The sequence below is a fragment of the Mastacembelus armatus genome, chromosome 23 (genome assembly GCF_900324485.2).
Source record: "Mastacembelus armatus chromosome 23, fMasArm1.2, whole genome shotgun sequence".
In the NCBI taxonomy this organism is placed as follows: Eukaryota; Metazoa; Chordata; class Actinopteri; order Synbranchiformes; family Mastacembelidae; genus Mastacembelus; species Mastacembelus armatus.
Window position 1 is genome coordinate 15,601,592 of NC_046655.1, and position 26,576 is coordinate 15,628,167.

At 42.5% G+C, this 26,576-nt stretch overlaps 8 protein-coding genes across 9 annotated transcripts; 5 read left to right on the forward strand and 3 right to left on the reverse strand.

The window, feature by feature from the left end:
- Nucleotides 1-2,272: 2,272 nt before the first annotated feature.
- Nucleotides 2,273-9,810, reverse strand: LOC113142347 (CCR4-NOT transcription complex subunit 2-like). Of its 2 annotated transcripts, XM_026327351.1 has the most exons (16): nucleotides 9,752-9,810; nucleotides 8,350-8,481; nucleotides 8,035-8,107; nucleotides 7,538-7,685; nucleotides 6,795-7,013; nucleotides 6,239-6,318; nucleotides 5,978-6,103; nucleotides 5,697-5,827; nucleotides 5,443-5,563; nucleotides 5,208-5,364; nucleotides 4,762-4,823; nucleotides 4,410-4,459; nucleotides 4,169-4,269; nucleotides 4,031-4,069; nucleotides 3,372-3,516; nucleotides 2,273-3,020 (listed from the first exon to the last, which is right to left on the reverse strand). In XM_026327351.1, exons 2-16 carry the CDS (start codon nucleotides 8,467-8,469, stop codon nucleotides 2,934-2,936), a joined length of 1,659 nt encoding a protein of 552 aa, XP_026183136.1. In that variant the 5' UTR covers nucleotides 8,470-8,481; nucleotides 9,752-9,810; the 3' UTR covers nucleotides 2,273-2,933. The 2 variants fall into 2 exon arrangements, with proteins under 2 accessions (XP_026183136.1, XP_026183137.1); XM_026327352.1 differs by lacking the exon at nucleotides 4,031-4,069.
- Nucleotides 9,811-10,875: 1,065 nt separating this feature from the next.
- On the forward strand, nucleotides 10,876-12,111 carry LOC113142355 (histone H2A-like). The gene has a single exon (XM_026327360.2). It carries the CDS (start codon nucleotides 10,904-10,906, stop codon nucleotides 11,291-11,293), a length of 390 nt encoding a protein of 129 aa, XP_026183145.1. The 5' UTR covers nucleotides 10,876-10,903; the 3' UTR covers nucleotides 11,294-12,111.
- Nucleotides 12,112-12,409: 298 nt separating this feature from the next.
- LOC113142362 (histone H4) lies at nucleotides 12,410-13,121 on the forward strand. Its single transcript, XM_026327368.2, has one exon. The coding sequence runs from the start codon at nucleotides 12,452-12,454 to the stop codon at nucleotides 12,761-12,763; it is 312 nt and encodes a 103-aa protein (XP_026183153.1). The 5' UTR covers nucleotides 12,410-12,451; the 3' UTR covers nucleotides 12,764-13,121.
- A 2,443-nt stretch (nucleotides 13,122-15,564) lies between these two features.
- LOC113142353 (histone H3) lies at nucleotides 15,565-16,424 on the reverse strand. The gene has a single exon (XM_026327358.1). It carries the CDS (start codon nucleotides 16,375-16,377, stop codon nucleotides 15,967-15,969), a length of 411 nt encoding a protein of 136 aa, XP_026183143.1. The 5' UTR covers nucleotides 16,378-16,424; the 3' UTR covers nucleotides 15,565-15,966.
- Nucleotides 16,425-17,190: 766 nt separating this feature from the next.
- Nucleotides 17,191-18,336, reverse strand: LOC113142360 (histone H2B 1/2). Its single transcript, XM_026327366.1, has one exon. The coding sequence runs from the start codon at nucleotides 18,320-18,322 to the stop codon at nucleotides 17,948-17,950; it is 375 nt and encodes a 124-aa protein (XP_026183151.1). The 5' UTR covers nucleotides 18,323-18,336; the 3' UTR covers nucleotides 17,191-17,947.
- A 3,296-nt stretch (nucleotides 18,337-21,632) lies between these two features.
- LOC113142357 (histone H2B 1/2-like) lies at nucleotides 21,633-22,667 on the forward strand. Its single transcript, XM_026327362.2, has one exon. It carries the CDS (start codon nucleotides 21,655-21,657, stop codon nucleotides 22,027-22,029), a length of 375 nt encoding a protein of 124 aa, XP_026183147.1. The 5' UTR covers nucleotides 21,633-21,654; the 3' UTR covers nucleotides 22,030-22,667.
- Nucleotides 22,668-23,187: 520 nt separating this feature from the next.
- On the forward strand, nucleotides 23,188-24,344 carry LOC113142358 (histone H2B 1/2). The gene has a single exon (XM_026327363.1). The coding sequence runs from the start codon at nucleotides 23,214-23,216 to the stop codon at nucleotides 23,586-23,588; it is 375 nt and encodes a 124-aa protein (XP_026183148.1). The 5' UTR covers nucleotides 23,188-23,213; the 3' UTR covers nucleotides 23,589-24,344.
- Nucleotides 24,345-24,963: 619 nt separating this feature from the next.
- Nucleotides 24,964-25,823, forward strand: LOC113142351 (histone H3). The gene has a single exon (XM_026327355.1). It carries the CDS (start codon nucleotides 25,011-25,013, stop codon nucleotides 25,419-25,421), a length of 411 nt encoding a protein of 136 aa, XP_026183140.1. The 5' UTR covers nucleotides 24,964-25,010; the 3' UTR covers nucleotides 25,422-25,823.
- Nucleotides 25,824-26,576: the final 753 nt, after the last annotated feature.

A 26,576-nucleotide genomic window follows, 5' to 3' on the forward strand; every position in this document is an offset into this window, starting at 1 on the left:
TCATCATCTATGCATTATGTTCCAAAGTCTGTTTAAATCTTTTCTTTTTTCACTTTGTTAGGGAAGAACCAAGTTTAGAAACAACAAACTTTAACAGAAAAATCATCATCACAGAAAAACAGTTCTGAATCGTGCACATCCCACACAGGCCTGGTATTAAACCCACTGATGGATGTTTGCAGGTCGGAGAAACACCTGAGCCAATCAGAGCTCGTCTAATTAATTATTTACTGTAGTATCTTGTGTAATGCAGACAACAGGTGATGCCTTCTTGAGACGGCACAACAAGAAAACAGAAGAAAACTTTACAGGCGCTTCAGGAACTTCTCAGTCCTGAAAACCAAATTATGTTTTCCACAGCAACACACAAAAAAAAAAAACAACCAGGACTCATCTTTCAGTTTAATTACCAGAATATTTATTTTACTCTTTTTCCTATTAAAACACTAGCTGCCATATTTAATAAAACAGCCAACGGCCAAGTGCCTCAGTCCTCATACTCCAATCAAATCTTCTCAAACAGGTCACATGGGGTCTGTGAGCGTCTCCTTGGCTTTGCTGCTGCAGTGTGAGCTGGCCCCTGTAGTCATGGCAACCGATGTCACGGTGATTGGTGTTGGCGGAGTTGGGCGTGGTCCCCTGTAAGCTGTCTCCATGGTGGTTTCCGTGGTAACAGAAATTCTAGTATTGCATCATTCACTGGCGGCCAGCAGAGGAGGGGGCGCCTCCTCCTTTCCGACAAATTGCTCTTTTTAGTTTTTCCCTTTTCTTAAAAATACTGCCTTGTATTTATGTATATATATATGTATATATATATATATATATATATATATACATATACATAACTGTACATTGGTGCCTCCTGGATGGATTTTGAAAATATGAAAAGCAAATTAAAATAAAAAAATATTACAGCCTTAAGTCAGTTTTGGTTGATTTTGCCTTTCGGTGGTGAGGCAAAGATCTTAAAGGTAACGTGTCTCCACTGGGGACATCAGTCACTTTACTGAGAACCAGATTTGAAGACTGATCCCACTCATGCTAAGGTTACCAGAAGTAGCTGGTTAGCTTAGCTTAGCATAATGACTAGAAATGAGGGGAAACTGCTGTCGTCGCTCTGAGTAAAGGTTCAAAATGCTCCAAATTTACTAATTACCTTTATATCTGGTTTGGTTTATCTGCAAAAATAAAGTGTACAAAATTAGCTGTTATGAGTGATGTGCCAGACTGTTCCTTGATTCTGCACCAGGAAACAGTCAAATAATCCCCCATAAAACAGCATCTTAGTTTCTTATGTTTTAAACCAGAAAGAAATCTGTTTTAATTAGTGACATTTTGAGCTGCTGGTTGATGCATATTGTTCCATATGGACAGAACCAGGTCAGCTGTTTCCCACTTGTTCTGTTCTTCATGCTAAGCTAACCAACTGCTAACTGTAGGTTGATATTCACTGCACATCAGAGTGGCATCAATCTGAACATCTTAACAGCAAAGTTAATGAGAATATTTCCCAAAATGTCCAACCTTTCCTCAGGAGAGCCGGCTCAGTTTGGTTTGACTGTTGCCAGGCAGAAAATAGACACTGCCAATAAATGTGGGAGATGAGGGAAAAGTGGAAGCAGCAACAAAAGGCATTAAATACTCAAAGTGAAGAAATGAGGGGCTCCGCTGGCAGAGAACTGGAGCTGTAATGTCAGGATAAAATAAAGGACAGATGAAAAGCAGAGGATAAAAACAAGCTCAGTGTGAAAGATGTGTCGACATTTTCAATTTCTGTTACTGTAATCCAGAGTCTTTGCAGAATATGGATGAAAAATCCATAAAGTTGTTCTGCTGTGTGACTGGAGTCTGGTGTTGTTCTATACTTACTTTTTGTCAAGAAATCCCACATGCAGACACAAACCAACAGTGAATGTGCCGCAGTTTCAAACCCTGACCTCTCTTCCTCTGGGCCACAGAGCTCCAACATGAAGCTATTAAATCACATCAGGGATGACGACTTTCCATGGGATTTGTTGACAATAAGAAATATGTTTATTTCCAGTGCATTATTCTGCACAGATACATAACGGAGAACAACCCGTCTGGTGAAAAACAGTAACGGTGGATTAAAAATGACAAACACATCCAACGCTGAGTCATTTCTGAGCTTGTATGTCTGTTCGACACGCTGCTGTTTCTAGCTGCTAAACTTCACCTCGTTGATTTAAAAACCAACAAAACTAAACCTGCTGCTGCTTCAGGTGTCGCCACATAACATCAACAAATCAAAACTTGTATTTTTTCTTTTATTATGAAATAGTGCTACAATTTACATTGCATTTCCTCCCCTGACTGTGTACTCTGCTGATGTGTGTGTGTTCTGGTTTGTAATGCTGGGAAAACCTGGTAAAAGTCAAGAAAAATTATAAATACTTTCAGTTTTTGCTGAAAAAAGGTGAGAGGTGTGACACAGTGTGAAATAATTATCCATCCTGACAGGTGATTGAATCCTGTGTTCTGGGTTAAAATCGGGTTCTTCTTAAAAGCTTCTCTAGACAAAAATAGTCAATTCCTAAGACGGAATAAAATCGTGAATCACTTGATCGGATGGACAGTTATTTACAGTGTTGTGTCTGTTACTGTCTGTATCCACATAACAAGCCAACTGAACCAAAACAGTGAGGGGTGGGAAACAAAATGCTTGGGGGAAAAAAAAGAAAAAAAAAAAAAGGAAAATGAGGTAAAGAACCAACAAAAATCAGAAAAACTTTAAATGATAAAGTCTATTCAGAAAGGTGCTGGGGAGGGCAGGAGTCAGGACGTCCTCTCCCGTCCCAAGTCCCTAATGACCAGATGCACTGTGAGTGTGTGGGGGTGGAAAAAACCTAGATGGGTGATGATTGATGAGCCAGGAGGGCCAATGGCAGGCAGGTAGGAGGAAGGAGAGCCAATCAGAAGGCCTGCTGGGCGGGATTGTAGTTGAAGTTGGAGGGAACATGAGGTCGCTCTTCTAGTTTGTCATACTCGAGATGAAACTCCTGAAACAAAGACAGAGGAAGTGAAATTCAAACTGACAAAACAATGAATCAGCAAACGGGAAGATTACTGAAATAAATGCATCATTTTTTGGAGCCCTACAATCAATAGTCATTTTACTGTCAAATTGATTTACAGTCTCTTTAAATGTCATATTTGCTCTGTGACTGGCTAAAATACTTTTATTGTGTGTGACCAGTAAAAATTAAGTTTTGGAGTTCCTTCATTAAATAAATGAATAAATCAATGAAGAACCTGCAGCTGCAGATGAAATGACCCGTATAGAGAAGAGTTCTGACACCACAAATGTGAACATTAATGGATGTGAAATGTAAAAGTGCCTTTGTGTTCACCTTGGCCACTTTCCTCCAGTTGAGGCAGTCGAAGAAGTAGTAGGTCCCTCTCTCGTAGGCGTTGGTCTTCAGCGTGGGCTCCATACCGGGAGCCCGGGTGATCCAAACCCGCTCCTCTTTATGGTACCTCCAGTCCCTGTTAAAGCTGGAAAACACAGGCCTGTTAAAAACTCTTACACTGTTTCTATTTCATTATTATCTTTTTACTCCAGTTGCTGTTTTTATGTCAGTTGTTGCCAGTGGAACTAAAACTATTGGCCACACAGTGGAGAGTAATGATCCCACAGAGCTTCATGTCAAAGGCTGGTAATTCTAAATTATCATTTCAGTTCAAGATATTTTATTTGTATCTCAGGGGAACATTTGGTGCAGCAGGTCCATAAACAGACAACTCACTCAAACACATAAAACCAATTCTCAACGCTCTAAACCAGCAGCCAAACAATGTCGGACAGAAAAGCCGAAGTCAATATCTGTTTATCTGTCACGAGGTTAACTGTTTCTTTTACTGTGGCTGTTGACACACGGAGGTGATCCACAACATATTGCTGCTGGCATGAACTTAATCAAATGTGTGGGGTGGTGGGTGATTCCATCTGGTTTCTGAAAACTTGTTCAGTGTTAAACTGAGAGGGATGTTTGTGTGTGTTTTTAATAACTTTAATGCTGAGGTTAGCACCGGGCACTTGGTTCTTGTCCTTTTGATAAAAAAGGAAGAAACTGTGTGTTAAATTAGACAGATATAGTCGGGGGACGGTTTCTGTTCCACATGTGTCAGTTGTGTCTGTTGTACTTACAGTTCTACTGCAGCCAGGAGTTGTAGTAGGTCTCCTCCGTTCATGTAGTAGAGATAAAACAGCAGATCTTCACCATACCGAGACAACTTGATAGCTGCTAACTGCAAACACAAAGAGAGAAAGTCTGGGGTGAAATAAACAGCTAAAGACCTTTTTAAAACTAAAGCTAGTCAGTGAAATAAGCTGCTCACACATGAAAACATTAAACCACCTTCCTTCAGATGTCATTTGAAGAACATACCTTGTCCCTTATGTGGATGTTAGTTAAATACTCTGAGGGGACGTGGAAGTCTGCAGGAACAGAAGGACAAAAGCAATAACACACTGAAAATCACCAAAGAAACCAATAAAGAAACAACAAAACCCTGGATCAGAAACAGAAGCAGCAGAAACACAAACTTGTATTTGTGCAGAAACTAAGCAGATTAAGTTTGGAGGTTTGGAAGCGCTTTCCTCATTTCATTTTTGTTACACATCCAGACACACACAGCAACATTCCTTTTAATGGCCATTTGATGAATGTGAGCCTGATATTTTCTGGGTAAAAGTTCAGGATAGACCTAAAACACATTTAGTGTTGAGTTCAGACTCACCTATATCCTGCGGTCGACATGGAGCTGATGCCCAGGGAGACGCAAACTTAGGATAGAGATTCCTGATTAGGAGACAGAAAAACAAAAGAAGCAACACACTTTCATTTAATGACAAGTTTAAACCATAGACACAAGACAAATATGTAAAGATTCGATCATGATTATACAGTTTCAGAGAAAACTGGACTATCACTACATGAACAGTTGCAAAGTGTGGCATCGGTTTTTAGCGCCAGTTTGATTTGACACTGTGCCTGTGATTATTTTGAGGTACATAATAACATTGGTTCCTGAGATTTGTGGCTACAGGTTTGCAAAACTGGACCAGAACTCCATCCAAAACTCTTACACAGAAGTGTGTGTGTGTGTGTGTGTGTGTGTGTGCGTGTGTGCGCGTGTGTGTGTGCGTGTGTGCGTGTGTGCATGCGCTTAAATGTCCTTCATACTCAGGCGAGTTGAGGTTGAGGCCAAGTGTGGTGAGGTCAGAGCCCAGCGCCAGGTGGACCATGCCCGGGTCTGTCTCCGCCGCCCGGATAAACGTCAACAAGCCGATCATTCCAAACTGGTCCGTTACCATGCCGACCGGGATGTTGGTCACGCGGCCTTGGACACCGACACACATGATGATGGGTTACAATGAAATGCATATATGATTTTCCACAGTGTGTGTGTGTTTCTCACCGTCAGGAAGCACCTGAATCCCTTTCTTCTGCTGGTTGTTGTTGCTCTGCGCTGAGCTCTTGTCGCCAGGGAACTTTGGACCATCTGAGTTAGAAGTGGGCTTTCCTGATGAGTTCAGATTCTGATTGGACGTAAACGGAAGGAAAATCATTCCCGAAAAAGTGGCACAAGTCAGGACACAAAACAGAACAGGAAAGGAAAGGTGAGGATATGAAACAAAAAAAGCAAAGTCAAGGAAAAAAGGTCAATCTAACCGTTTTGCTGTCTTCGTTGGTGCTGGTGGGGTCTTTTGTTTGGTAGTTGGGCCCGGGGAGAGCTGGGAAATCCTCATTATGGATGGAGAAGTCCTGCGATTGCTCACTGGAAGGCTTCGTTACCATGCCAACTGGAAAAATGAAGGTGAAGATCAGTTAGTCATTAGTAAAACATATTCTAACGCCAAACCACAATAACACCGGTACAACAAAGAAATCAGCACCCACACAATAAAACACACTGGGTTTATGATCTGTTAGGGTTGTAGTCAGTCTCTTACCGTAAGGAGCACGACCGGCCAGCGGGTTGAGCAGTGGGGTGGGATTTGAGCCTCCGTCCCGCCGACTCCTGTCCGCTAATGCTGGGAAATCGGACAGGTCCAGGCCCGTCACATTCTCACTGCCGTCTGCATGTATAGACAGAAGTGAACAGTAATAAAAGGACGATGTAAAAAAGTTTTAAATCTCTGAAAAGTAACAACAACAATAAAAAAAACAACAGTAATAAATGAATTTGCAAATAAATAAATGAAGTTTTATACCTGTGCCATTAAAGATGTTGTTGGACAGCGAGTTGTTCATGTTGAAACCTGGATTCCTGCTGACCCCAAACCCTGACATACTGCGACACAGACAGACACATGCATTTAACAAGCAGAAAAACTAGAACTGAAAGTCAAACAGACGGGATGTGGAAGAGGCGGCTGCACAGTGATTTATTATTTATTTGTTTACTGATAAAGGTGGTTTTGGTGTGTAACAGTTTTAATCAGGAGTGTTTGACTTGTTAAGAGTTCCTGATCAAAAAAACATGGAAAATGAAAACAGCCCGATGAGGGGGTTTACAAAACAAAGAGCCCCTGCATCACTATTTTTAATAAACTGCACTGATGATATGTGAGTGACACACAAACAGCTGGATTGTGTGAAACAGTCACAGACAGATTCAAACTAGACAGAGAAGAACTTCAGCCAAAACCAACCAGAACGAAATGTAACAAGACACAGAGCAAAAGCTAATCTGATGGTAGGTACAGTTTCCACATGGAAACTAACCTGTGTGTTAAGTGGGAAGGTGTGTGTGTGTGTGTGTGTTACCTGTTAATAGTGAAGGGCTGCCGTGCTTGCTGCTGTTTGGGCGTGCCTATGATGCTGGGTGACGACCTGCTGGGACTTCCCATGCTCCCGCTCCTCCCTCCTCCCCCACTGCTGCCTCCCCTCTCTCCTCCAACTCCCATCCCTCCTGCCTGCCCTGCTGGACCCCCTACCTGCTGGCTGTGGTTCAGCACACTCCGGCTGCTCATCGGTAGAATACCCCTGCAGAGGGAGGCAAACAGCACAACCACAGAAACAAATTACAGTAGATGAAAAGTTGGAGGTGATGGGTTGTGGTTTCTAAGCACAATTTCAAGTCTATGACAAGCTGGAGGTGAAACTGAGCAGGTGTCCGACTGAAAAAAGCTGCATTAGTGGGGGAGACAATGAAACATGATCCCGGGAGACCAGTTTCAATAATACATCCCTTGAATAATTATCAGATATTGAACACTGTTCAGAGGTTTACAAAACAACAAGAGCAACAGGAGTTAACAGCTCGTGTGTTTCCTGTTTTATGTCCATTAACAACCAGCACATGAAAAACCTGAGGCAAAATGTAAAACAATCTAAATTACTCAGAAACACTTTTAGCCGAAGTGGAAAAGCTGATGTATTATTAAAAGCAAAATGTGACAGTGGAAACAGACGCTGTTGTTTTTCTGACTGTAAGGAAGGAATTTGATTTGTAGCTCTTGTTCACTTCACATGTGAACCTGCTCCAGACGCACATACATGTGACGTACCTGCTCGGTGAGGGAGGTGTGTGCATGGTGCCAGTGTTGGGTGTAGTAGCATGACTGGAGAGCTGGCTGCCAGACTGGCTGAGCCCACTTCGACTTAACTGAGGTGCTGCACTACTATTTATACCACGCATGGGAAACCCCAACGCACCTGCAGGGAGAGAAACAACAATGATGCATTTAGCCAATAACAGTCCACACCTGAAGTGTAAGAGCTTCTATTTATTCCATGTGGAACTACAAACCAAAGTGACTCTTTTCTAAATCTGTGTATAAAAACATAAGATAAAATAAATTCTGAGTATTAATATAATGTGGACCCACAAAAGTGGCTCAAAAAGGATGGAGAAAGAAAATAGGCACAAGAAAACAGAAAAACGGCAGCAGAAATACTTTTGTCTGACTAAAGGAAAATAATTAGTGTGAACTAATAACGAACTAGTCCTGAGCTGTAACTGATGTTAGCTGAAAACAGGTGAGTATCTGTGTGTTCGTCTTACTCTGCGGGCCATATAAACTGGCTCCCAGCTGTGACAGTTGACCTGTTGAGGAAGCAGAGGACGACACCAGCATCTACACGAGGAAAGAACACAAACACATCCTTTAATTTTCCTATCAACATGATCTGTGGTTACACTTTAGAAAAACATAGTCTATATGACTATCAAGACACCAAAGTACAACCCTTCAGACTCTCAGCAGCTTTGAATTTAAACTAAAATGGAAATATTTCATAGATCAAGTCCTCATAAACAGATTATACAATCTTTAACTCAAAAGTGTAACAGCCTGCATTACATTAACAAAGGTCTTACGTCTTTGTCAGCACGGTGAGGAGGGAACATGGACTGCTGGCTGTAGTAGAGGCTGGACTCATCTGTGTAGTCGCTCTCTACCCCTCCCTCCATAAACTTCTTCCGGTTAGCACCAAACATGCCGCGTGTCACCTGTGAACCCAGGCAGAGGAAACAGTCAGGCTAATTAATGGAGCTTCTTCCTGTCTCACCTGCAAAGTTTCTCTAAAAACCTGAAAATAAAAAAAAGTGACTACAACCCTAAAAATCAGAGGTTGCATCCTGGCTGAAGCTGGTGTGTCAACATCTGACTGAATATTAAAACCAACAACACAGTCAAACCTGAGTCAGAGCATCAACCAGCAATTACTTTCTCTACAAAACTAAAAAACAGTACCTGGTACAATTTCCCACAAGTTAACAACCTCAGATGGTTTGTGTTGTCCACTGCCAGAAACAAAACCCAAAGATGCTCAGTTCAGAAAGAGACGCTAATGTTTGGCATTTCTGTTTAGAAATGAACTAAGCTATAACAAACATTAAACGACTTTTGGGGTGAAAATAGTAAATTTTCTGTTGCTAAAGTAAAAGACAACATGAATTAAACCATCGTGAGAAGCTGTAAACACGCAGCCCTGTCTGGACAGTGGATTAATGTTGTTGACTAAAGCTAACCTGCTTTAACACGGAGCCCCAGCAGCTGCGGACCACGGTGCAGCAGCAATGCCCCCAAAAACAACTAATCACACGCCAACACGCCTGTAATCTCGTGGCTGCAACATCAGTGTATTTACTCACAAAGCACTGGTTTGCAAAAGGCTAATGTTAGCTATGTCAGCTAATGCTAGCTCCGATAATCTGACTCACGTTAGCTCCATTCTGTCGATTCTTTCGTGTTTCTTGACTGTGGACAGGAAATGAGTTATCCTGCTTTGTGTTTTCTTTGTGTCTCGCTTCAGTTAATAATTATTAGCTTGCATTGCACTGTTAGCCGCCTGGAGCTAGTGCTAGCTAACCAGCACAAGGAAGCTAATGGATAACTCTATAGGAATACATGGGGCTGTTAGCCAGAGAGCTAACGCTCACCACTGCTCGGCTAACAGCGAGGTAACAATGCCACAACAGGAGCAGTTCTGCACGGCTGTAACACTATTAGTTATGCCGATAAAGGCAGCTCATATGCGGCTATGCAGGTGAAGGAGAGCGGGTTTTGTTCAGGTTCGGGCCCGCTGCTCCTCCGTCTGCTAGTTCCCCAAACAACAACAATAAGGAACAGGACTGCTCCGTTTCCTATCGCATTCTCCAACTGCCCTTCACAACCTGACACCATGATAACGAGCAGGTGGCTGGGAGTTTATTCTCTTCAGACTTTACTCAGTAACTGCTGAGAAAATAAATTAAACGAATAAAAAAAGGAGCTCACCGCATCAATCTTTCTTCCCCGCTACAATTCAAGATGGCCGACATCTCTTTTCGCGAATCAACGAGGATGCTGGGATACCTTACGCCTCAGACCATCACCATCAGATACTCGACTCTATGTTACTCAACTCTATGTTACTCGACTCTGTACTACTCAATACTACTCTATGCTGCACTATACTATATTCTATACTACTCTATGCCACTCAATACTACTCTATGCTTCTCTACTCTATTCTGTACTACTCAGTACTACTCTATGCTACACTATACTATATTCTATACTACTCTATGCCACTCAATACTACTCTATGCTTCTCTACTCTATTCTGTACTAGTTATTACTATATGCTACTCAATACTACTCTATGCTTCTCTACTCTATTCTGTACTACTCAGTACTATATGCTATTCAATACTACTCTATGCTTCTCTACTCTATTCTGTACTACTCAGTATTACTCTATGCTGCACTATACTATATTCTATTCTACTCTATGCCACTCAATACTACTCTATGCTTCTCTACTCTATTCTGTACTACTCAGTACTATATGCTACTCAATACTACTCTATGCTTCTCTACTCTATTCTGTACTGCTCAGTACTATATGCTATTCAATACTACTCTATGCTACTCTACTCCACTGTACTCTCTGTTCCACTGTAATAAATAAACTCTATTCCATTCTGCTGTCATCATTTGGCCTAATCCTGTTGACATGACAGTTTATTTATTATTTTTATTATTATTATGACTTATTGTTTTTAAAATTGTACAAATCTCATTACAGTTTGACACTGTACAGTTTTCTCTAAAGCTATTTCAAAAGTCACTTTAAATATATGTTTCTTCGTTTTCATATAAACGTGTATTTTTATTCTATTTCCACACTTTAATACCATCTCTAGTTTTTATCTCTGAGATTCGGCGATGTCTTTTTTTGTACCTTTCACAAACTGTGGGGCGGAAGTCATGTGATCTCTGTAGTGGCTTCACATAGTCGCTTCTGATTGGACGATCAGGCTGAGGTGCCATCTAGCCAATGAACGACAAGCTTGGAGCTCACAGTGTCATTATAAGGAGAGACCTGGCTGCTAAATTGCTATTGTGCTTCACTTCGGTGATAAAGACGCAACTACTCATACAAAGATGTCTGGACGTGGCAAGACCGGCGCTGGAAAAGCAAGAGCTAAGGCCAAGACCCGCTCATCTCGGGCTGGACTCCAGTTCCCCGTGGGTCGTGTCCACAGACTCCTGAGGAAAGGAAACTACGCTGAGCGTGTCGGTGCCGGAGCTCCGGTCTACCTGGCGGCGGTGCTGGAATACCTGACCGCTGAGATTCTGGAGTTGGCTGGAAACGCCGCCCGTGACAACAAGAAGACCAGGATCATCCCCCGCCACCTGCAGCTGGCCGTCCGCAACGACGAGGAGCTCAACAAACTGCTCGGCGGAGTCACCATCGCTCAGGGCGGCGTGTTGCCCAACATCCAGGCCGTGCTGCTGCCCAAGAAGACCGAGAAACCAGTCAAGGGCAAATAAACTTCCTCTGCTTCCACAACTCAAAGGCTCTTTTAAGAGCCACCCACTTCCTCTGAGAGCTGGTTCTTCATTAGTTTATTGAATTGAACCATTAACAGTCCAGTTTCTTCATGTGGTTTCAGTTTGTATAAGACCAATACTGTTATACAATAATTATATTAACTGGACTTACACACTTAAAACATCTCTATGTTCATCATGGTCTAAAACACAATAGGGGGTTTGGGACTTAGTCTTAGTTCTAATTAGATCATCTGTTTTTAAAGTAAAGGCAAGAACTGAAGTTTAACTACTGGGCTGTGTTTAATCCTGATCTGCTGTTAGTCTAAGACATGATTTCTCTTAATATGTTAGTAAAAAAAAACAAACTAGAAACTTCTCACAAAAAAGTGAAACAAATTTTCTGTCAGCCAGTCTAAATCACATTCATACTGTACATCACTGGTGCCTTTGTCATATGCTGCATCTTTTAACATACTTTTTCTTTTCATACTCTGTATAAAACTTATTTGCTTATACTGCATTTACACAGCTAAAGCCACTGCACCTTATTTATCGTTTCTTATTTTTATCTGTAATTTTATGCCTTTTGTCTTCAGACTTTTGTAAGATTCTCATTTCCTTCCTATAATACTAACAGCCATATAAAGCTGCATATCATACTCTGTATGATTGTGCATGTGGGCAATAAAATTTGCATTGTGATGAGATAAACTTAATAAATGTAGGTAGATTTGTAATAAAAGTTAAAAGTAGTAACAATGTAATAAAATAAAAGTTATTACTAAATAACTTGTTTAATAAAAGATTAGATTCAACTTTGTCATTGTACATGTATAGTACAAGACAACACGGTGTAATAGATAAAGAGATGGGTTGAAACACAAAGTACCAGTTGTTACTATTTCACAATAAATTAGTTATAATAAAGCACGAGTGAGGAGCCGAGAAAGTATATCGGCTTTTATTTTGAAAGGGGAAATCACAGGAAATGGAGTGGATGATAGTTTGTACCTTGAAAAGAGGAAACGGGAAATTGGCACGTGGACCGGGCTTGCGCTACCCGTCTTCCTTTACGTCCGCAATAAGCACTTAAATAACAACGCTCTGGTCTGCAGCGTATCAGTTTTTCTTCTTGCGGAAAGAGAATCAGTCAAGATGAGTGGTCGCGGTAAAGGAGGCAAGGGACTCGGCAAAGGAGGCGCCAAGCGTCATCGCAAAGTTCTCCGTGATAACATCCAGGGAATCACCAAACCCGCCATCCGCCGTCTGGCTCGCCGTGGCGGAGTGAAGCGTATCTCCGGCCTGATCTACGAGGAGACTCGCGGGGTGCTCAAAGTCTTCCTGGAGAACGTGATCCGCGACGCCGTCACCTACACCGAGCACGCCAAGAGGAAGACGGTCACCGCCATGGACGTGGTCTATGCCCTGAAGAGGCAAGGCCGCACCCTGTACGGCTTCGGAGGCTAAACCTGATCCTGACTTACAACAACCCAAAGGCTCTTTTAAGAGCCACCCACCTGCCTCAAGAGCTTCTTCCTTATTATGTTAATAACGAAGTCTCAGATAGAAGCAATTAGTTCTGTTTGTCTCAAACACGTTAACTTCAGTGTGTCTCTAATTTATTTCTAAATCTTAAAAAGAAAAAATGAACCATGTTTCAATGGCTCTTAGTGACGTGTGTTACTCTGATACATTTTCTCATCAATATAATTAGATTTCTTTAAAACTCCTTTTCTAAACTGTTGGAGTTTCTGACCCAATGATCATTTAGACCCAAATGGAAAGTTAATTTATTTAAAATAAATTAAGAAAAATGTGTTGAAAATGCTGTGTTTGCCTCAGGATTGAGTCTGCATCACTTTTCTTTTGGTTAAAATGTCATTTTCTGAAATCTCTGAAAAATTATAAACCAATTCTATAAAACAGCCTAAATTATATTATAATAATTTAGTTATATTATTATAAATGATTTAATATTGGATCATTTTGACATGGACACATGTTGAATAAAACATTGTCTGTTTTAGTTTTAGTTTAATAACTGTAATGAATAATTATAGATAATTTGATAAATGCACATTATCATTAGATCTTGGTGTAATTTAACATACACTGTTTCTGAATTACATCACATTTCTCCTAACAAAAGACCTGCAAATGATTTTTTTCCCATAAGACCATATTTCCATAGTTAATGGACCCTATTGTTTGTCGTCCCAATGCTGTGGGATAGAAGACGTGTTTATGGGTCTGGTCATGAACTTGGTTTAATATTCTCTACCTGAAAACTTCATCTCCTTTTTTTGCGTGACTGGATTTGTCAAGATTCAAGTAAGTGAAATTCCTTAAATATATATATATATATTTTGTGTTTATTACAAAGTCTAGACACATATTTAGTTATGCTGGAAAACATTCATCAAATTTGATTTAGAGCTTGTTATGTCAGAGTGGTAGTGAAAATATCCTGTGCTCCTCACGTTACATAAAGACACTGACATGGTCACAAATTGAAAAGAATTGTAGTAGAAACTTAAAGTGTCAGATGTAACTAACTTCTAAATGTGTTACATTTTTACTTAGTTTAGCTTAGACCATAATTAAACAGGAATACATTGTATGTGGTACTTGAAACTCCATCATCTGCAGTTGTATCTGAAACTTCCTGTATCTTTGTAGTTTTTTGTTTTTTAACTTTTAAATGATCCTGAGATTTTTTATTGTTGCCCAAGTAGCAGTTTGTAGAATGTGTGTGCATGTGTTCCTTTTAGTATAAGTAATTTGCATTGAAATGATAATACTTGGATCTCTACCCTCGACACATGGTCTACCACCCTGTCTACCCTTTATCTACTACAATATAAGACCCATATGTATTATTCACATATTTCATGTCATTTTTTTAACCTTTTTCCATTTCAGAATGCCACCAGTGCAGAAAGGTCATCTAATCAGTGTGCAGGATGTGATTACAGTCCAAAATGGAGAGGGTGCTTTTGAAATGGACTCAGATGACACTGATGCAAGTGTCAAGCCACACCCATGGGGGTTCAAACTGTGGGTGAGAACTGGAATCTCTGGCATACTCTGTGACTGATGTGTACGAAGGGGGTGTAGATGGAATAGGACAAGTCAAATCTGAACTTGGACTGTCAGGTGATGTTGTGATGAAGCTCGCCTCCACACTCCACACGGAGGGTCCAAACACAACAACTTCACCTGTGACTTAAAAAGTCCTGCTCAGTAGGTGTTTGCTTGTCATTATTCTGTCATGTGTTAATACTGTGGTCCTGTGCCAGGCCTTGTCATCGTCTGCTCTGAAGACATGCAGTTTTCCTACAGTCTGTTTTGGTGTCATGACATGAATCTACCTGTTGCTGTTGTTTCCTGACAAGTGCAGTAACAGTTTCAGAGGGACCTCACATATACTGACCTGAGTACCTAAAGGTATTCTCCTCCTGTCCCTGTTGAAAACTCTGGTCACATTTTTCTTTCCAACACGTCTGAATCTCAGCTCATCTAAACCCTCTTCAGCTTTTCCTTTTCCAAAGGCCACGATCTCTGAACATCCCTGACCTCCCTCAGCCTGTCGGGCCCCTGTGTCTTAGCTGATTCTGATCAGCTCTAATAGTTTGGGTTCTGCTAAAATATGAAGTCATCTGACCCTGCTCAGCTTTTGTTCTGGGTGAACTCTCAACTTGTTCCAGCTCCTGAGCCAATTTAACTCAAGTCTTCAACCACTTGCAGTTTATGTATTTTTGGGCTGCAGCTGCTCAAGTCTCTCACTGCCCTGAGTGAAATCTTTTTTGTTTCTGCAGCTAATGTCTGTTCTTCTTCACACAGAAGCTCAAACTCAGTCTGCTTCCTTCTCTCATCAGCTGTTTTGTCAGATCCTCAATAATTTCATCAGCATCAATAACAGAAACTACATCCTCCTCATCCAAATCTAATTTTAAAGTGTTTTCAAATTCTTCATCTTTGAATGATCACTGGTCACATATCACTTAACACACTTTCCTCGTGTATATTGAAGTACAGATATTCAAATCCATCACTATTTTCTACCTTAAATCTAACTTTTCAGGCCTCTCTCTAAACAGCTATGTCAAAATGTGTACTGGTACTTTCACTGTCCCTGTCCTCACCACCACCTTTCTCATTTTACTGACATACTTTTATTGCCTGGGAGAGACAGGGGCATTTGATGAGGTGAACTTGACACTGCAGCTGTTTGAAACATCAGCTTTGTGAACAGGAATAACAATGTCCAGGTTGGGGACTGGTTTATTGACACCAAGTGTCCAGACAAACTATATTTATAATCAACTAATCAATATATTAACGGCATAAACACAATTCTCAATGGAAACACCCAGAGTGCTGTTAAGACTCTCATTGGTTACAGTTTGAGTGACATCTCATTTCACCCAATCAAATCAAATCTTTGGGGGTCAGCTTTTTCTTCTTTGGCTGTTTTGTTTCCGGGTGAGTCAGACACGGACCCAATTTTCAGTGTACTTTCCTTCAGGAGGGAAAACATCGCTTATATGTTCAGGCTTTGAAACATGAGACTAAAAACTGTAGCGTCCATGAAATACAAGGGAAACTGTTCTCAGCTGAGTGAGTGGCTCTTAAAAGAGCCTTTGGGTGCTGACTGAGCGCGGGGGAGTCTAAGCTCTCTCTCCGCGGATGCGTCGGGCCAGCTGGATGTCTTTGGGCATGATGGTGACCCTCTTGGCGTGGATGGCGCACAGGTTGGTGTCCTCGAACAGGCCCACCAGGTAAGCCTCGCTGGCCTCCTGCAGAGCCATGACGGCCGAGCTCTGGAAGCGCAGGTCGGTCTTGAAGTCCTGAGCGATCTCCCTGACCAGGCGCTGGAAGGGCAGCTTGCGGATCAGCAGCTCGGTGGATTTCTGGTAACGGCGGATCTCTCGCAGAGCCACGGTACCGGGCCTGTAACGGTGGGGCTTCTTCACTCCGCCGGTGGCGGGAGCGCTTTTACGGGCAGCCTTGGTGGCCAGCTGCTTCCTGGGGGCTTTGCCTCCGGTGGATTTACGGGCGGTCTGCTTGGTTCGGGCCATTGTCGCTTCTCACTTTCTTCTCTCACAAAGAGTCTAAGTCAAACCCTCAGCACATGTCCGCTTTTATAGTCAACGCCGCGAACCCCCCTCACTCTGATTGGACCAGCGTGTTTACGTCATGAACGCCGTCACCGATTGGACCGCACCGGTTTGAAAATACAAACTTTTCCCAAGGCGCCAACCTGCTGCTGCTCCGCGCGTTTCTAACGGTTGGGCCGCGTCTTCAGCTTTGACACCGGTAGAAACGGTGCAAGTTAAAGCTTCGTCGACACAAAACACAGAATAACAGCACAGACACGCGGAGGAACCGGCGCGTGATGTGCTGGATGTTTCAGACAGAAAACACATTCAAACCAGCAGGAGGGTCCCACACTTTATAAACTGTAATTGATTTTTCTATCTAGAAAGAAGAAACAAACGATGCTCTAAGTGAAGACTGAACAGATCGGCCTTATGTCTCTATGGTCCTTTAGGACACACTAGGAGCTAATTCACATTTGACCTCAGATCAATTCAATTAGGCCTGAATTAAATTTGATGTAGATTGTTAGTGATTCTAAAAACCGGTTGTCTTTATGTGCAGTTGGTGTCAGTCCAATCATGTCACAGACAGAACAGTGTCAACCTGAGCTATGTGGAATAACATCAGGAGGAAAGATCAGTTTTTATTTCTTCCTAGTTTGACAGACGTGTCTCAGCTCACAGCAAAGATGCTTCAGGGACATTAGAGCTTTTCCCTCCAGCTGTGACGTCAATGAAACGGTTTTACTTTGTGCTTCATGCAACTAAAACATGTTGTTGTGACTCACATGGTCATTGATCTGCTGGTTTAATGTTTTAAGTTGCTTTAACTTAAGGACAAAATGTTCCTTCATACACATCATTCATCTCATTTTCACTAACATGATCAATACAATCAGTAACTCTACAACACTGCATGTTAAACCTGTTTCAGGTAGAAGCTACATATGAGATCGAACAAAACACTACAGAAAATAAAACCTAGATATGAACCATGTCCTTCTTGTAAACAACTTGGCTGCTGTTCTTCCAGTCCAGCCTGCTGTTCAAGTGGACTCCCAGGTACTTGTAGTGGTCCACTACTCCCACCTCCTGGTCTTGGACAGACTCTTACAGCAGAGCTGCGTCCATAACATTAGAGGAGGGTTTTACCTGCAGATGTGGGAGCTGAACACAAGCCAACCTATTTCCATATGTTCATTTTCTGCTTCTCCAGGCTGTAACTAAAACATGTGGCTGTAAACTTGTCCACATGATGATTAGTGAGCTGGTTCCAAGTTTCAGCCTCATAAATTCATTGATGTGTAGCTGTGGGATTGAGTTGAGCCAAAGCTGAAGTCAGTTCATGGTAAAGACATAATTGTAGCAACATGTATATATGAGGTTCTGTCCAAGTTGGTGATACAGTGAAAGTGCAGTAAGAGACTTAGTGACACTGTGAATGTGAAGCCCGTTGTTGACAGGGAGACATGGAGGAAAGTTTGCTTCAGCAGAAACAGTGGGTGGCTCTTAAAAGAGCCTTTGGGTGGATGCTGACAGCAGCAGCAGTTTACTTGGAGCTGGTGTACTTGGTCACGGCCTTGGTGCCCTCGGACACGGCGTGTTTAGCCAGCTCACCGGGCAGCAGCAGGCGGACGGCGGTCTGGATCTCCCTGGACGTGATGGTGGAGCGCTTGTTGTAGTGCGCCAGGCGGGAAGCCTCCCCGGCGATCCTCTCGAAGATGTCGCTGACGAAAGAGTTCATGATGCTCATAGCCTTGGAGGAGATCCCGGTGTCGGGGTGGACCTGCTTCAGCACCTTGTACACGTAGATGGCATAGCTCTCCTTCCTGGTCTTTCTCTTCTTCTTGCCGGTCTTACTGGCCGTCTTGGTCACGGCTTTCTTGGAGCCCTTCTTGGGAGCGGACTTGGCTGGTTCAGGCATCGTGCTAGACTCGTTTGTCTCAGACGAATGTGAGGAAAAGTAGCTGAGCCTGCGCCTCTTCAATCTCCCGTATGCTAATAAAGCTGCGCCGTCGCGCTTCACCCATTGGCTGCTTGTCGGAGCGTCCAACTGTAAATGCACGCGGAAGTCTCAGCACACGTGACTTCACCGTCACCCCAGACAGACTTGGTACAGAAAATACAGGATTACTTATTAAATGACTGATCGACTTTACATGATAATTCATTCTGGACCTTTAGCACATCAACTTGATGTTAATGACACCTTTCAATATTTAATATTTAAAAAGATCACTTTTTATTTATCAGAGGACAGGTCTTCATAACTCCACAGACGTGTCTTAGTTTAGATAATACATTATTAATACATGATAATTCATTCTGGACCTTTAGCACATTAACTTGATGTTAGTGACACCTTTCAATATTTATCCTGGACCATGAGTCTCACCGTCTGCTGGACGCCCTGTCTGCCCTGGAGAGCAGCTTCAGTGACAGACTGATCCACCTGATTCCACAGGTCTTTCCTTCCTGCTGTCAGACTCTACAATGATCAGACTAACACTGTACATTTGTACATCTGCTGTGATCATGTCCAACACTGTATCATAAGGTGAATCCCATCAGCACAACATACTGTAGTCACTTTACCTGCTATTTATTTATTTATCCATTGATGTCCATGTACTGGACATACCCATAGGCACATATTGTACACACTTATAGTTTTTGTAGCTTTATAGTTTTAATATATTATATATTAAATATATTTAATATATAATATATTTTATTTCTTATTTATCTGACATCTTTGTTACTTTTGGCTGTGTACTTGTACTTTGTTGTTGCAACAATGCAATTTCCCCACTGTGGGACAAATAAAGGTTTTTCTTATCTTAAACAGCTAAAAGAGCATATATATCTGAGGACAGGTCTTCATAACTCGACAGAAGTGTCTTAGTTTAGACTGAACTTTATACAGAAATATTTATGTTTAATATTTAAAAAGAGCATTTTGTATATATCTGAGGACAGGTCTTCATAACTCGACAGAAGTGTCTTAGTTTAGACTGAACTTTATAAATTCACAAGGGAAATTTCTTGGTCACTGTAGCTCAGTTACTCAGAAAACACTTGAAAAAAACACTATAAATGGCTGATTGACTTTACGTGATAGTTAATTCTGGACCTTATCATATTAACTTGATGTTAATGACACCTTCCATCCGAAACAGATGCCCGAGCCACCTCAGCTGACTCCTCTCGATGTAGAGGAGCTTACGGAGGAAGCTCATTTCAGCCGCTTGTATCCGAGATCTTGTCCTTTCGGTCATGACCCAAAGCTCATGTTAATGACACCTTTCAAGTTCTAATTTGTACACATACCCAGGACTCTGCATAGTGTCTATTAAAAAGATTTTGTGTAAAACTACATGGAATAAAAAGATCATGAATTCAAAGAAGACAGACAAAAAACACAAAGTACTTAAGTCCATGTTACACCAGTCCACTGTCTGTCCAATAATTAAGCGTTGCCTCCACCTTCTAAATCAGAGTTTGGAGCAGAATAGACATTATTTCCCTTTAAGTCCTCTTGTCTAACCCTCTTTCCTCCCAAATATTGCCCTGTATGATTTGTGATTAGCCTTTAACATCAATGCTTCTCTCCCACTTGTTTCTCCTGCTCATTTCCTGTACACTTCAACAGCACACGCTGCCTGATCTCCTGAACCCGAACTTATCCCACAGTTTTATTTATTTTTTATGGAGGGCACCATATTGAACCAGAGCAGAGAAAAAGCAGCCATACTCATATTTCTGTAATTTGAAATAATTTTATCTTTTGTTGTTGAATATTGTGAACAACCACATCATATGTGGTGCTTAACAGATACTGACAACAGACTAACACGATAAAATCCATATTAGCTGAAGATGTTTCTTTCTTTATCGCTTCAGCAAAGACCATTTTTGCTACTTCAATCCAAACTTATTACTGCATTTTATTACCTCTGATGCAACTGTAAAAGAAGACCGTCTGCAGCCAGCCTGGTTCTACAAGCCCAGGGCCAGGTCCATGGTCAGGAGGGGAAAGATGAGGAGGAGGAGCAACAGCCAGGGCGACATCGGTGACCAAAAACTCTTTTGTCATTTGTGGTGCTCATTTTAGGCAAAAGGACTTACAGATCAAGCAACTTGAGGATGTTCTACATGGGATTCCAAAGGCCACGTCACAGGAGGCTAATAGCAAATTCTGTTGTTCCCTCAGTCTCTGCTGAAGCAGCAGCTGGTAACCACCTGTGCCAATAACAGGAGAGCCTCGATTGGAAAACGCTTGCTGTTCTTGGTAAGTACTGTTCTCTTGTATTAACTCACTGAGTCAATCATCGGAATAACTTACTGTTATGTCCCACTAGCATATTAGATATTACAGCATTTTGGTTGGCTATAAAAGTTGTAAGACCCAACGTTTAGGTCTGCACTAAACACAGTATTTACCTCATGTTACGTCATAGTTTTTTGATGGGGAACTGAAGAGTCTCAGAAAAACGTCTCCTCCAATCCAGTGAATATGAAATAACTTTCTTCACCAAAGCCATAAATGTAATTTTTTCTATGCTATAATGAAATGGGTACTCCAATCTGCTTGAAATCAACAAAACAGAAATGAGCCTTTACCTGGTCTTATAAAAGAGGTCCAACACTACTCTGTCTCTAGATCCTTAGACATAGAAAAATAAAATGATGCTAATAACACCAACTGACCACAAAACTATATTTATCAAAGTGAACTTTATTTTTACTTCATATTTTAACAAGGCTCTGCATACTGGAAAATAAATAGCTCCTTGTTAAATCACAGCTGTGTCAAAACAGAACTAGAGGAACAAAAAGAGAGAACGTTTGGTCTACTAAAATTTGAAACAGATGCTTCTCTTGCTAAGGAACATTTAGTTGTCTCAAAAATTATTAGTATGTATATTAAATGTCTGATTAGAATTTAAAATCCATGGCAATGAACCAAAAACAGTATTTGTGCATTCAAGACATTGAATGCACATTTGTGCATTTCTGTAAAACACTTGAATTACTTTGTGTATGAATTGCCTCACTTTCAATGAGCTTCTTAACTGTTGTTACTGATGTTTCTCAATAAAGAGTTGTTAAAAAATAAATAAATAAAAAAAAGCTCCGCCAAGCAGCCAATGGGTGAAGCGCGACAGCGCAGCTTTATTAGCATACGGGGGATTGAAGAGGAGCAGGCTCAGCGGTTTGTTCTCACATTCGTCTGAGACAAACGAGTCTAGCACCATGCCTGAACCAGCCAAGTCCGCTCCCAAGAAGGGCTCCAAGAAAGCCGTGACCAAGACGGCCACTAAGACCGGCAAGAAGAAGAGAAAGACCAGGAAGGAGAGCTACGCCATCTACGTGTACAAGGTGCTGAAGCAGGTCCACCCCGACACCGGGATCTCCTCCAAGGCCATGAGCATCATGAACTCTTTCGTCAGCGACATCTTCGAGAGGATCGCCGGGGAGGCTTCCCGCCTGGCGCACTACAACAAGCGCTCCACCATCACGTCCAGGGAGATCCAGACCGCCGTCCGCCTGCTGCTGCCCGGCGAGCTGGCTAAACACGCCGTGTCCGAGGGCACCAAGGCCGTGACCAAGTACACCAGCTCCAAGTAAACTCCTCCTGTTTCAGCATCCACCCAAAGGCTCTTTTAAGAGCCACCCACTGTTTCTGCTGAAGCAAACTTTCCTTAATATCTGTTGTTTGTGGGGGGGGGCAGCTAGAGTTTAAAAAAAAAAAAGGCATCAGTCAGATTAACAGGCTGGTCACATTATCAGCAGTGACATGGAGACATTTGAGCCATTGAGAGACAAAAGGACATTGGACAAACTGGTCTTCATGGACTGTCCTCACTTCATCAGACTGTAGAGGGGCAGCAGAGCTCATTCTCCAACAGACTCATCCAGTTCTGCTGCCACAGTGAAAGACACAGGACTTCATTCATACCGTCTTCACTCAGTTTTATTGCAGGTACAGGAAAGAACATTTTGTAGTACTAGGACTTGGTCCTGGTGTCTAGTGCAACCACATATTCAGACATGGACTCTGTACACAGTCCATAGTCTCAGTCCGTTGGTACAGAAACTCACCCCTTTGCAGCTGATAACTCCATCTCACTCATGTTTGTCATTACAGCTTATTCACTGATGAATAAAGTATCTGTCTGTCTATCCCTGTGTTAATGTTGTATATTTAGCATGTATATGTTAATATATTTAATATTCTTCTATACAATAAATACTGCTAATATGTATGTACAGCTCTACTTCTGTTTCTCCTTGTTCGACTGTACAAATGCAAATCTTATATCTGTCTGTGGATATTGTATTATCCATCCACCCACTATCTACTCCCACTTTATTCCTTAACCAGGGTCACAGGGATCAGCTGGAGCCCTGTAAGGTATTAATAATGTATTATCTAAACTAAGACACGTCTGTGGAGTTATGAAGACCTGTCCTCTGATAAATAAAAAGTGATCTTTTTAAATATTAAATATTGAAAGGTGTCATTAACATCAAGTTAATGTGCTAAAGGTCCAGAATGAATTATCAAATTAAAGTCGATCAGTCATTTAATAAGTAATAAACACATCCTGTATTTTCTGTACCAAGTCTGTCTGGGGTGACGGTGAAGTCACGTGTGCTGAGACTTCCGCGTGCATTTACAGTTGGACGCTCCGACAAGCAGCCAATGGGTGAAGCGCGACGGCGCAGCTTTATTAGCATACGGGAGATTGAAGAGGAGCAGGCTCAGCTACTTTTCCTCACATTCGTCTGAGACAAACGAGTCTAGCACGATGCCTGAACCAGCCAAGTCCGCTCCCAAGAAGGGCTCCAAGAAAGCCGTGACCAAGACGGCCAGTAAGACCGGCAAGAAGAAGAGAAAGACCAGGAAGGAGAGCTACGCCATCTACGTGTACAAGGTGCTGAAGCAGGTCCACCCCGACACCGGGATCTCCTCCAAGGCCATGAGCATCATGAACTCTTTCGTCAGCGACATCTTCGAGAGGATCGCCGGGGAGGCTTCCCGCCTGGCGCACTACAACAAGCGCTCCACCATCACGTCCAGGGAGATCCAGACCGCCGTCCGCCTGCTGCTGCCCGGCGAGCTGGCTAAACACGCCGTGTCCGAGGGCACCAAGGCCGTGACCAAGTACACCAGCTCCAAGTAAACTCCTCCTGTTTCAGCATCCACCCAAAGGCTCTTTTAAGAGCCACCCACTGTTTCTGCTGAAGCAAACTTTCCTCCATGTCTCCCTGTCAACAACGGGCTTCACATTCACAGTGTCACTAAGTCTCTTACTGCACTTTCACTGTATCACCAACTTGGACAGAACCTCATATATACATGTTGCTACAATTATGTCTTTACCATGAACTGACTTCAGCTTTGGCTCAACTCAATCCCACAGCTACACATCAATGAATTTATGAGGCTGAAACTTGGAACCAGCTCACTAATCATCATGTGGACAAGTTTACAGCCACATGTTTTAGTTACAGCCTGGAGAAGCAGAAAATGAACATATGGAAATAGGTTGGCTTGTGTTCAGCTCCCACATCTGCAGGTAAAACCCTCCTCTAATGTTATGGACGCAGCTCTGCTGTAAGAGTCTGTCCAAGACCAGGAGGTGGGAATAGTGGACCACTACAAGTACCTGGGAGTCCACTTGAACAGCAGGCTGGACTGGAAGAACAGCAGCCAAGTTGTTTACAAGAAGGACATGGTTCATATCTAGGTTTTATTTTCTGTAGTGTTTTGTTCGATCTCATATGTAGCTTCTACCTGAAACAGGTTTAACATGCAGTGTTGTAGAGTTACTGATTGTATTGATCATGTTAGTGAAAATGAGATGAATGATGTGTATGAAGGAACATTTTGTCCTTAAGTTAAAGCAACTTAAAACATTAAACCAGCAGATCAATGACCATGTGAGTCACAACAACATGTTTTAGTTGCATGAAGCACAAAGTAAAACCGTTTCATTGACGTCACAGCTGGAGGGAAAAGCTCTAATGTCCCTGAAGCATCTTTGCTGTGAGCTGAGACACGTCTGTCAAACTAGGAAGAAATAAAAACTGATCTTTCCTCCTGATGTTATTCCACATAGCTCAGGTTGACACTGTTCTGTCTGTGACATGATTGGACTGACACCAACTGCACATAAAGACAACCGGTTTTTAGAATCACTAACAATCTACATCAAATTTAATTCAGGCCTAATTGAATTGATCTGAGGTCAAATGTGAATTAGCTCCTAGTGTGTCCTAAAGGACCATAGAGACATAAGGCCGCGTGTCTGTGCTGTTATTCTGTGTTTTGTGTCGACGAAGCTTTAACTTGCACCGTTTCTACCGGTGTCAAAGCTGAAGACGCGGTCCAACCGTTAGAAACGCGCGGAGCAGCAGCAGGTTGGCGCCTTGGGAAAAGTTTGTATTTTCAAACCGGTGCGGTCCAATCGGTGACGGCGTTCATGACGTAAACACGCTGGTCCAATCAGAGTGAGGGGGGTTCGCGGCGTTGACTATAAAAGCGGACATGTGCTGAGGGTTTGACTTAGACTCTTTGTGAGAGAAGAAAGTGAGAAGCGACAATGGCCCGAACCAAGCAGACCGCCCGTAAATCCACCGGAGGCAAAGCCCCCAGGAAGCAGCTGGCCACCAAGGCTGCCCGTAAAAGCGCTCCCGCCACCGGCGGAGTGAAGAAGCCCCACCGTTACAGGCCCGGTACCGTGGCTCTGCGAGAGATCCGCCGTTACCAGAAATCCACCGAGCTGCTGATCCGCAAGCTGCCCTTCCAGCGCCTGGTCAGGGAGATCGCTCAGGACTTCAAGACCGACCTGCGCTTCCAGAGCTCGGCCGTCATGGCTCTGCAGGAGGCCAGCGAGGCTTACCTGGTGGGCCTGTTCGAGGACACCAACCTGTGCGCCATCCACGCCAAGAGGGTCACCATCATGCCCAAAGACATCCAGCTGGCCCGACGCATCCGCGGAGAGAGAGCTTAGACTCCCCCGCGCTCAGTCAGCACCCAAAGGCTCTTTTAAGAGCCACTCACTCAGCTGAGAACAGTTTCCCTTGTATTTCATGGACGCTACAGTTTTTAGTCTCATGTTTCAAAGCCTGAACATATAAGCGATGTTTTCCCTCCTGAAGGAAAGTACACTGAAAATTGGGTCCGTGTCTGACTCACCCGGAAACAAAACAGCCAAAGAAGAAAAAGCTGACCCCCAAAGATTTGATTTGATTGGGTGAAATGAGATGTCACTCAAACTGTAACCAATGAGAGTCTTAACAGCACTCTGGGTGTTTCCATTGAGAATTGTGTTTATGCCGTTAATATATTGATTAGTTGATTATAAATATAGTTTGTCTGGACACTTGGTGTCAATAAACCAGTCCCCAACCTGGACATTGTTATTCCTGTTCACAAAGCTGATGTTTCAAACAGCTGCAGTGTCAAGTTCACCTCATCAAATGCCCCTGTCTCTCCCAGGCAATAAAAGTATGTCAGTAAAATGAGAAAGGTGGTGGTGAGGACAGGGACAGTGAAAGTACCAGTACACATTTTGACATAGCTGTTTAGAGAGAGGCCTGAAAAGTTAGATTTAAGGTAGAAAATAGTGATGGATTTGAATATCTGTACTTCAATATACACGAGGAAAGTGTGTTAAGTGATATGTGACCAGTGATCATTCAAAGATGAAGAATTTGAAAACACTTTAAAATTAGATTTGGATGAGGAGGATGTAGTTTCTGTTATTGATGCTGATGAAATTATTGAGGATCTGACAAAACAGCTGATGAGAGAAGGAAGCAGACTGAGTTTGAGCTTCTGTGTGAAGAAGAACAGACATTAGCTGCAGAAACAAAAAAGATTTCACTCAGGGCAGTGAGAGACTTGAGCAGCTGCAGCCCAAAAATACATAAACTGCAAGTGGTTGAAGACTTGAGTTAAATTGGCTCAGGAGCTGGAACAAGTTGAGAGTTCACCCAGAACAAAAGCTGAGCAGGGTCAGATGACTTCATATTTTAGCAGAACCCAAACTATTAGAGCTGATCAGAATCAGCTAAGACACAGGGGCCCGACAGGCTGAGGGAGGTCAGGGATGTTCAGAGATCGTGGCCTTTGGAAAAGGAAAAGCTGAAGAGGGTTTAGATGA